The 10,527-nt window shown below is 38.4% G+C and overlaps 3 protein-coding genes and 1 non-coding gene across 6 annotated transcripts in view; 1 reads left to right on the top strand and 3 right to left on the bottom strand.

The window, feature by feature from the left end:
• The window catches only part of LOC104775869 (myosin-5-like), an 11,559-nt gene extending 6,015 nt beyond the window's left edge, over positions 1-5,544 (bottom strand). Inside the window, exons 1-21 of one of the 2 annotated variants that reach the window (XM_010499822.2) lie at positions 5,292-5,544; positions 4,819-4,944; positions 4,530-4,667; positions 4,307-4,452; positions 4,060-4,216; positions 3,911-3,969; positions 3,546-3,705; positions 3,298-3,447; positions 3,076-3,212; positions 2,838-2,984; positions 2,642-2,743; positions 2,239-2,296; positions 2,051-2,152; positions 1,848-1,885; positions 1,631-1,757; positions 1,361-1,531; positions 1,144-1,275; positions 834-943; positions 684-744; positions 325-502; positions 19-98 (exon numbers count right to left, since the gene is read on the bottom strand). In XM_010499822.2, coding sequence (XP_010498124.1) covers positions 19-98; positions 325-502; positions 684-744; positions 834-943; positions 1,144-1,275; positions 1,361-1,531; positions 1,631-1,757; positions 1,848-1,885; positions 2,051-2,152; positions 2,239-2,296; positions 2,642-2,743; positions 2,838-2,984; positions 3,076-3,212; positions 3,298-3,447; positions 3,546-3,705; positions 3,911-3,969; positions 4,060-4,216; positions 4,307-4,452; positions 4,530-4,667; positions 4,819-4,944; positions 5,292-5,306 — 2,394 coding nt within the window. In that variant the 5' untranslated portion in view covers positions 5,307-5,544. The remainder of the gene's footprint in view (positions 1-18; positions 99-324; positions 503-683; positions 745-833; positions 944-1,143; positions 1,276-1,360; positions 1,532-1,630; positions 1,758-1,847; positions 1,886-2,050; positions 2,153-2,238; positions 2,297-2,641; positions 2,744-2,837; positions 2,985-3,075; positions 3,213-3,297; positions 3,448-3,545; positions 3,706-3,910; positions 3,970-4,059; positions 4,217-4,306; positions 4,453-4,529; positions 4,668-4,818; positions 4,945-5,291) is intronic. The other variant, XM_010499824.1, reaches the window with a different exon arrangement.
• The window catches only part of LOC104775871 (protein phosphatase 2C 7), a 21,194-nt gene that overhangs the window by 5,286 nt on the left and 5,381 nt on the right, over positions 1-10,527 (bottom strand). The window lies entirely within an intron of this gene.
• Positions 8,548-8,629, bottom strand: TRNAS-AGA. The gene has a single exon. It is a non-coding gene; the product is annotated as a tRNA-Ser (tRNA).
• LOC104775870 (50S ribosomal protein HLL, mitochondrial-like) lies at positions 8,715-10,091 on the top strand. Of its 2 annotated transcripts, none has more exons than XM_010499826.2 (3): positions 8,715-8,867; positions 9,318-9,406; positions 9,517-10,091. In XM_010499826.2, the coding sequence occupies exons 1-3, from the start codon at positions 8,834-8,836 to the stop codon at positions 9,943-9,945; spliced, it is 552 nt and encodes a 183-aa protein (XP_010498128.1). In that variant the 5' UTR covers positions 8,715-8,833; the 3' UTR covers positions 9,946-10,091. The 2 variants fall into 2 exon arrangements, with proteins under 2 accessions (XP_010498128.1, XP_010498127.1); XM_010499825.2 differs by having other exon boundaries at positions 8,717-8,867; positions 9,514-10,091.

The raw sequence follows: 10,527 nt of genomic DNA, 5'->3' as shown, positions 1-10,527 counted from the left end.
AAAAGATTTCCTGTCGATGTACCGGCGGAAATTCTTCTGGAATCTTAGAGCTGCAGCTTCTATTTTCAGTTCTTTGTGTATTGTCCGGGCAATTTCGCCTGCAATTAATAAAGCATATTTATACAACAAATTAAAATTACCAGCTAGTACTACCAATAGAAAAGGATAATAAATGATCAAACAGAAAACAATAAGCCGGTAAGAAAGGATTATGCTCCAAATGATGGAAACAAAAGGAGGAAATGATAAAAGAATGGGTAAGCACTACGACTCTTACTGAACAGCCTACACCGAAGTCAAACCTTACTGATGTGCAGAAAATACCTCGTAGGAAGGATTGCAAAACAATAGCAGCATTGCGAATAGAACGGAAATTCTTTCTGGCAAAACAAGTGCGGAATTGCCTCTGAATGACTCTGGCAGCATTCCCAAGCACCTCTGCTCTCCTCGCATCTAATTCAGCCATCTGACCAGCTCGAAGGAAGATCTTTGTCTTTCCTACCTGGGAACAACATGGTAAAGGCACGTATGTGATCCCTGAACAAATACTGACAACGTCGATAGTGAGAATGATGGAAGGGAGATTTTTTTTATCAAGACCACAACGCTAAAAGTCTCCATGAACTTGTAAGAAAATAAGTTGGAAAGAAAAGCAGCAAACCAGAATGAAAATTATATCACACCTGGTAGTCCCTCAGACCTTTCTTATCAAGAATCATTTGGCAAGCTACTTTATCATCATAACTGTAAAAGAATATATGATAAAATTGCTTACTACACTTATGTTTATTTCAACAAGTGTTCATGGAGATAAATCTCACAGAGAGACTTACTTTCCTTCCAAAACTTCTGGAGCAAGGAGACCAAAACGGTCAAGAAAATCATAGAAGGCAAGCCTGGTAGGATAGCCAGCGCAACTGATCCTAATGGCTTCAAGAACACCCTACAAATGAAACTAGTTGTTATTTTCTGAGGAGACACTGCATTTAATGAATACAAAACATATAAAGAACCATCCTATTTAAGTAAGTGTGTTATTATATACTTGTTTTGGTGATTGCATTTATAAATTTATATAAAAATACAAAGGGGACGGTGTATTATAGGTCTAACAAGAGATGTAAATACATGGGACATCCTTACCCCACAACGTAATTGATGAATGACGTTGAAGTTCTCAAAGACACCAGGTTTAAGAACATTATTCGGCTTTATACATCTGATGTAATGAGGTTCTGTACCATTCAGCGTTTCCATCAGTGAGTGAAGTTGTTGCTGCAATATAGATAAGTAATATCAATGAACTTACGTTAAAGCTTGCAATACATATTTAGAAATTTTACATGCAAATATGCAATACCTTGAACCGTGACCCAATGGAAGAAAATTTTGATGACCTGGATGAGTCTTCATGAAGTGCATGAAACAAACTCGCCACAAATGAGCAATTAGATGCAGTAAATAGCGCTTGATGTTCAGCAACTATATAGTCCCTGTTCTTATCGAGAAAATTGTCTGATTGATAAGTAACCTTGCAAAATGTTGGAAACACATCAAGAACAGAAAGCTTCAACTTCAATTCATTTAGGAAAGTAAAAGAAAAAAAAATCATGAAGAAGCAATACTGTACCTCTCCCGCATAATGCGATATGGTAAAATCAGTGGGAGAGAGCTTCGGTTTAGAAAATCTCTTGTGATTTTTGAACGTCAGGAACAACTTTTGGGAGAAGTCGTTATGTTTAAACGTGGGAAACATGCTGTGTTGAATTAACCAGTAAACATGAGTGGATAGTACTATACTATTATATGAAAGGCATACAAGTCAATCAGAGAACGATAAAGCTTACCAGGCTTCATCTAGAAGTGAAATAATTCCTCCTGGTTTCTGATTTAAGACATGCAATTTTAACATAAGAAAAGGGAAAGCATAACATAGTTGTGCAATAAACAAGATCTCTGCTCTTAAACCTAAATATAGTTGTCATCAAGCAATCAGGTATAACAAACTGAAAATGCAAGTCTGTTAAATTATAAGAAACGAGAAACATACTTTTTCAATTAAATCGAGAACATCTTGGTTATCAATAAACTCTATGTAACTCCAATCGATCTCTTCTTTGGTGTACTCTTCCTGCTCCATCTTGAACACATGCTGCAAAAAATGCTACCAGAATAAGTCCAATCTACTTATCAAAAACCAAAGGGTCTGATCGATTAGGGAAATATAAAAACGCTAACCTGATTAAAATGCTGTTGCAGTTTTTCATTCGTGAAATTGATGCAGAATTGCTCAAAACTGTATCATAAGCAGAACATGAAATCAACGACAACTTCAATAATTGATAAATCTACTAACTTTCCACGTTTAGCAATTTCATTCCAACATCTTGACAGACATTATATAAAACTATATGTAACCAACGTAGTATCACAAAAGTTCACAGCTAACTCTTGTAATTCTATTAAATTTTTGAGACGCTGCAGATAAAATAGAGACAGGCAATTTTCAGTTCAAATAGCAGAACATGACAAGGAAATATTTCTTTAAAGCTATCTAAACATGTCTAGATTGGTCGTCCCTAACTCCTGGAATGAAATGGGCTAAAGGTGAAAGCAAATTATGTTTTACATAAAACAATACCTATTGCATTTGAAACTTTCAAACCCATAGATATCCAAAACTCCAATAATCGACTTTGACCTTGGGTCCTGCCCGATGGAAGTATTAATTTTGTTCACAATCCTGTAGATGACAGGATAAAATGTATTATGGAATATATAAATATATAAATGCCAGGCGGGAAAATGGAAGAGGGGGTTCGCTTGAATAGCTTCACCAGTCAAACAAGTGAGAATATATTGTCTTGGCCAGGGTATCCCTACTAACAATTGCACTGTTGGGATCAAGCGTTCTCGTGATAATCTCTTCAGGTGTAACCATCACACGCCTAATAAGAGCATCTTCTAGGCTCTGGGCGTCACACCTATCAAAACAAGTGCACTATTTAGAGAATAATCCACTAAAACAAAAATGGAATAACAATGTCAAATATAGTAAGAAACGAAGTAGCATACATAAGTAGCTCTGCCGCCAAGTTAAGATGATGTCGGGATCCTTCATCCTTGATGACAGAGGAATCAATCTCTTCCCCTTTTCCAAAATCAATGTTACCAAGATGAAGAATTGCAGCAACCACCCTGAAGATTGCCTCCTGTAAATATTACTTTAGATGTCAGACCCTAACATGAAAGTAGCGGAACAGAAACCTAACCTCTTTAACACATCAATTTGAGGACCTGTTCATCATTACTGATTCCAACTACATCCATAGCTTTTCTTGTTTCAAGGTATTCACTAGCATCATCAACACCATCCAATTTATAACAACTTGACTGATTTAGGTAATGGAATGACTGTGGGTTTTTCAGCTGGTACTTCTCTATATCCTGGAAAATAACCAAGAATTTAGAAAATAAAGTGTATGATATCGGAATGGGGTGAACATGCACATAATGTGTCAGTTACCAAAAAAATTATGTGATACCTCTGGCGGAGCAGCACAAAGAAGATAAAAGCAATGGTAGTTCCTTTCGGGATCTGAGATTTGGCAAACACGGGACCTCTCCAGCAGATAAGTCCTAATAGCTGCCCCAGATATCCTTCCATTCTTGTCAAATTGGATTTCAACAAATTTACCAAAACGACTGCAAGGTGGTGCCATCAAGAAGAATGAAAATGGCCAAACAATCATGAGTACGAATTTTCTTAAGGCATAACCAGAAGAATTATAAAAGCATTTTTAAAAAATCTAAGGAACCAAGCATTTAACAATAAATCCTGGTAACAAACTAATTACTAATTAATGAACTTAGCTGATAAAAACCAGATTTAGAAAGATGGAGAATGCACCTCGAATTGTTGTTTCGTAAAGTTTTTGCATTGCCAAATGCTTCAAGAACCGGATTGGACTGCAATATTTCATGTGGGGATATAAGCATTTAGTTGCATACAAACATAAATGGAACAATCCTCATTAAAACATGAAAGTTAAAACAAACCTCTAAGACTTGCTGTTCAACTGTCCTTCCTTCTACACCAGACCTCCCTCCCAAAAAGGCAAGGTACCTCATGAGCATCTTTGTCGTCTCAGTTTTACCAGCACCACTTTCGCCACTTACCAAAATCGAATTGCTTTTTCCTTCATTAATCATCGCCCTAATATCTTACACAGTGACTAAATAAGTAAATTATATCACAAAACAGATTAGAAGTATGATAAAAAGATGGATGTGAACATGCACAAACCTGTATGCAGCATCCCCGATTGCAAAAACATGAGGACTTAGTTCTCCAAGTGCAACTCTCTTATATTGTTCCATCATATCGGTTTCATAAATATGAGGCAGCCTTTTGAATGGATTAACTGCAATTAGAATATTCCCTGTATAGGTCTACAGAAGTAACACAAAACTTATTCGTATCATAACTTATTAGTATCATAGCTAGAAAAAAAGGTAAAATATCTTACGTAGATTTCATTGAGTTCATATCTTGTCTCTAGGTTTTGTAAGACTCCAGGCTCATGCAAGTATGAAAGTTTAGTCATGTCATCTACACCTCCAGGTGGAGCTTCCGTATCCTTGGGAAAATATACATTGGTCACAACCTGAAATCCATACGACACAGGGGCATGTGAGGAGAACCATGGCCAACAAGGAAGTCCGAACATTTATACTTAGACAGCAAAGAACTCATCAAACTAATCGTCTATATTCAAGTAAAAAAAAAAAAAAAGGTATAATCTTGAAGAAACTTACGGTTTTCCCCTTATTAGTTTTGACATGAATGTTATCACCATCGATTCGAGTAACTTGTCCATCTATCCATGCCAAATGTGGATCTTCAACCCACACATGTGAGCCCACAATTATGACTGGAGCAGCCTGCAACCATTGCATTGCAATAAAAAAACATGAACAACACTGCCTCCAATAATTCACGAGTTCAATTAACACATATGTCATCTACATTGCAGCTCTAGGCAAAAAAATATACGAAAAAGTCAGAAAAAGAGCAAGCTGGTCGAAGAGAGCTAGACATAGTCAAACCAAAACCGTGCAGAAGTTAAAAAACAATCATAGGCAAAAAAAGAATTAGAGTCTCGATTAAGGAAAACCAATAAGGTAAGCAAACGCAAGAACAACAACAACAACATTAACGAAACAAGCAAGTAGGGTTTCCAATTGCCAAAATAAAACAAAGAAGCGAGAAAGGGGGAATGAGTGAATACATTTGAATTTACCATTTGAAAAGAAAGGGGGAAAACAAAACCCCAGATGATGATGATGAGATTGGAGCAGAAAAATCTCTACTTGTTGTGGGTGGGGAGGGGAGGGGAGAGAGAGAGACTTGGGGAGTGATAAAGTCAACAACTTTTCTCCGGAAATCTCTGGAAAGGAAAGCCCTTTTCGTCTCCGGCGAGAATCTCTCTTTTGGTGTGTGCGGTGGAGAGTTTCAAATTATGAAAAAAAAAAGAAAATAGCGTTTCGTTTGATTTTGCTGCGGAAGAAAGAGCGTTTGATGTCTCTTTTTATTTTGTCTCTTGTCTGATACGGATACTACTGGGTCCCACCGGCTCGCTTCAAAATGGACGGCATCGCTTCACTCTACGTTTCTTTTTTATTTTATTTTTTATTAAGGAATATTTCAAAACATTTTAGAAAATTTGGATTTTGTCACGTATGTTCATGAACCAACTATTATAAAAGGAATATAAAAACGTTGAAAAAGTGGAAATAAATCTTTTTATTTATTAGGACACCATTTTTTGAAGACTACTATTATTTTTTAAATTTTTAGTTTTTTTCTACATTCTGATTTTTTTTTTTTACAACAGCATACAAGATTGACTCAAACGAGCCAATGCGAAGGTAAATTGTTTACAAAGGTAACTAATTGCGGAAATGAACGAACACGTCGCGCTAAATTATTCGCTTTACCATTCTGAGAGCGAGGAATGTAGATTAATGAAAACGATGTGAACTCCTCTTCATCCACCTGTATATCCTCTAGATAAGGCGTGAAAGCTGGTCATTCAGAAGGCGAAAACACCATCTTCACTAAGTCGGAGCAATCTGTAAGGAAAACAATAGAATGATTATCCGCCCCAATCATGCATCTCATTGCCCATAGAAGAGCTTCCATCTCAGCATGAAGAGGTGAAAGGTTGCGACGAATGTTGACGGCTCCCACAGTAAGGTCATCTCCCGTAGGCGAAACGCAGAACCATCCTTGACCAGCAAACCTATCTGACGCTTTCCAAGAGCCATCAATATAACAACGATAACTCGTCAGAGATCTGAGAACCCCGAGACCCCCATCCCCATATATTACACCCGTATTCGGAAGAGTCGTCTCTGGCCCTATGGACTCTGTCTGAGCCAGAAACCAGGCTTTAGCCTCATCCTCCGCTAAACGCAAAATTGCATTTGGATTAGAATCCAAGTTGCTGAAAAGTTTATCATTTCGTGCTTTCCAAATATACCATAGAATCCACGGGAAGCCATCATGTGATGGAACATCCTTAAACCGCCAAAATAGGAAATCCATATTTGTGAAAATAGAAGGCGAAGGGAAAACCCCCGGGCCGTCGGGAATTGTGACAAGGCCCAAACCTGTCTGGCTGGCGGACATTCAAACAGAGTATGATTAATTGTCTCCGCCTCATAGCCACAAAGGCCACACACGGGATCACAGGTCAGCCCACGCTTCCGTAAGTTAGCTGTGACTGCTATGCAACCCGAGAGTGCTTGCCACCTGAAGTGTCAAAGTTTTGGTGGGCACCTGATTTTCCACACAAAGGCCTGTAGGGGAACATAGTCTGGCCCAAGGACCTTTAGTCCTACCGTAGCCGACTTATGTAACCGAAGGGTATTATACCCTGACTTCACCGAATATTTACCGGACTTGGTAAAATGCCAACCTAACAAATCCGGTTTGTCCGGTTGTCGTAGCGGTATGGCGGAGATTATGGCGGCATCCTCTGGTACAAAAGTAGCCGTTAGCTGAGCCATATCCCAGGAATTAGAATTCCTGTCAATAAGATTGTGAACGGAGAGCAGAGGGTCAAACGACACCCCCGTGTCTAATGCTGGTCTCGGAGATTGAGCAGGGATCCAAGGGTCATTCCATACAGAGATGGAAACACCTGATCCTACCCGTTTAATAAGTCCTTTAGTAACCAGAGAGCGAGCAGAAATAATGCTTCGCCACCCATAAGACGGCGAATAAGATTTTATTGGATCCAAGGGATCAGAATGCCGAAAATACCGGCCTTTAAAAACCCGTGCAAAAAGTGAATCCGGAACAGAGATCAAACGCCAGAGCTGCTTTGCTAGCAGGGCGGTATTATAATCATCCAAACATCGAAAACCCAAACCTCCCTCACATTTACCGCTACATAGTTTATCCCATGCCACCCAGTAAAATCCTCTTGATTGGCTAGATGCACTCCACCAAAAGTTTGAAATCGCACTAGTTAGCTTCCTTGTAATCGTTTTGGGTAACCGAAAATACGACATCACAAACGTTGGGACAGCAGTAGCAACAGATTTAATCATTACCTCTTTACCGCCCTTGGACAGAAGCCTAGCCGGCCAACCACTTGCCCGTGATTGTAATTTATCCTGAACAAACGAAAAGATTTGCGTCTTTGCCCCCCTTAAGCTCTCCGGTATCCCTAAATAAGAACTCATGCCACCCAAATTAGTAATACCTAAAACCCCTTTTAACTCTTCCCTCAGGACGTGGTCCACCTTATGCCCGAACTGGACCGATGATTTCTGGAAATTAATTTGTTGGCCTGAAGCCCGCTCATACTTCCGAAGTATCTGGAGCACCAACTCACATTGCTCCCTATTGGCCCGACAGAAGAAGAGACTGTCATCCGCAAACAAAAGATGAGAAATAGCAGGACTAGCGGTCGAAACCTTAATGCCAGTAATAAGCTTCATCCGTTCCGCCTTACGGAAATGTGCGATAAGCACTTCCGTACAAAGAATAAAAAGATAGGGAGATAGGGGATCCTCCTGCCGCAATCCCCGACAAGGAGTAATGGAGCCATATGCCTGACCATTAATCAAGACTTTATATTGAACCGACGTAACACAAGACATAATCCAAGAAACCCATTTATCACAAAAACCGAATTGCCTGAGTAAAAGCTCAACAAAAATCCATTTGACCCTGTCATAAGCCTTGCTCATGTGTGTCTTGATGGCCATGAACTTCCCTTTACAAGAAGGATTGGTTTGGAGACCATGAAACATTTGCTGAGCTATCAAAATGTTATCTGAAATAAGCAGACCTTCTCTTTACATTCTGATTAGATACAAGATATTAAAAAAAAAAGTAAAAATAGTTGGAAAATAAGCTGTAGCCCTGGTAAAATGTAAAGATAAGAAAGTATATTTTCGTTTTGTTAAAAAGGTCATTATTTGAGATATTAGGGTAAATATGATGGAAAATAAAAGGGAGAATTAAAAAAACGTGAGCAGCAGGATTCGAACCTGCGCGGGCAAAGCCCACATGATTTCTAGTCATGCCCGATAACCACTCCGGCACGCCCACTTTTTGAACATTTTGTCGCTTTCTCTGCTTATAATTCTGCCGCTTATCAGTACACAAAGCCCTGATGATCGAGACGGGTAAAAGGAAAACCCTAAAACTTCGGACATTACATTTGGGCAAATCAATCGTACGATTCATTCATTCACTCTCAGATCCTCCTGGCCCTGAGCCGTACACTACGACTGAAACCTCTAAATCGCAGAAATGGCGGCAGCTTTAGCCTCCAGATTCTCTCGAGGTACTTTTACGTTTTCATCTCACACTGTTCTTTCTTTTAGTCCCAAAATTTTTTGGGTTTTTATTATTATTATATAATGTTTGATAAAGTTTACTTCTTTCAATAAAATAATATCTCTACTCCCATACTATTAGATCGTATGCAACACTGAGTACTACGAAGAACCGTGTTTAAAGTTTCGAAATTATCTTAAATCTTCTACACTCTTTGTGAGTTTGGCTGGCACAAAAAAAAAAAATTAAATCAAATCATTGAGAAGAAGATATGTTCATTGTTGGTTTCACGTATTTGTGTCGTTGAAGTTGTAATTGATTTGAGTCATGATCTTTGCTTGGTTTGGTTCATGAAATGCAGAGTCAAGAGTATTAATTTTTGTTGTTCTTGTGTTTGTTGATGTCACTAACTAATGCTTCTCTGTTTTTGATTTGATTCATCGAAAATATGGAGCAGGATGCTCATTGCTTGGAAGTCTTAGCAATGCTTTCTCTGGTTTGATGAATTCCTCCAATGGAATTATGAATGGAAACATCCTCTCTCAGGTCAAAAAGCCTCATCAAGATATATAATATTTGCCAAGATATATCTTTATCTTGATGAAACTTTCTTAACATGTGAACTGTGTCCTGATGATTTTTCCAATTTACAGCAGCAACAAAGGACATTCATTCAAATGGGGACGACTCTCAAAGTCGTGGATAACTCCGGTGCAAAAGAGGTGAAGTGCATTCAATCCCTGAAAGCTAATAAGAAAGGAGCAAGACTTGGCGATATCATTGTTGGTTCTGTGAAAGAGGCGATTCCAAAAGGTAAAGTGAAGAAAGGAAGGGTCGTTTATGGTGTGGTTGTGCGTGCTGCGATGCAGAAAGGGCGCGTTGATGGAAGCCAAGTCAAGTTTGATGACAATGCGATTGTAGTTGTGGGCATTAAGGAGAAGAAGAAGAAGAAAGTGGAGGAGAATAAGAAGAACAAAGTGGAGTTTAACCAACCAACTGGTACCCGAGTGTTTGGTCCTGTCCCACATGAAATGCGGAACAAGAAACAGCTCAAGATCCTTGCTTTGGCTCAGCACATCGTTTGAGAGTGTACATCACCACTAAAAACACCAGTTATGATCTCTTATGTAACTCTCATCCATCCGTCAATTAGGTTTCAGTTTCATTCTGTAAACTCTCGACTTTTCTGTAGAGTCTAAAAGATCAATCCTACCTTTTTTTTTTTCGGGCAGATCAATCCTACCTTTCTACACCTCCACAATGAAATTGGAGAGACTTTTGTTACAAGAACAACCCTCTTGAAACACCATTATTTGTTATGTTTTATAAATCAGTTTATAGTATAGTTAGGTAATCAGTACTATTACTTTTTGCATAACAACAGATAAAAAGAGACAATAGTTACTCTACTACAACAAGTATTTATATAAAGAAGAAAATATATTACAGAAAAGTATCAAAAGTGACATAAAATTCAATTACAATTCCCATACGTCACATCTCCAATATTACAACATGATACCTACACTTTTTATGAAAGATCCCAAGATAAAAATTATAAAAAGAAACACTTCTTCTCTATTCTTCTTATACATAACAAACATACACATTCAAGTCCATGAGAAAAAGGAATGGACTTTTTTAGCTATGCATCATCAAGGTCTTGA

Source organism: Camelina sativa, chromosome 3 (assembly GCF_000633955.1).
Source record: "Camelina sativa cultivar DH55 chromosome 3, Cs, whole genome shotgun sequence".
Taxonomy (NCBI): domain Eukaryota; kingdom Viridiplantae; phylum Streptophyta; class Magnoliopsida; order Brassicales; family Brassicaceae; genus Camelina; species Camelina sativa.
This window is presented reverse-complemented; position numbering and strand designations above follow the sequence as displayed.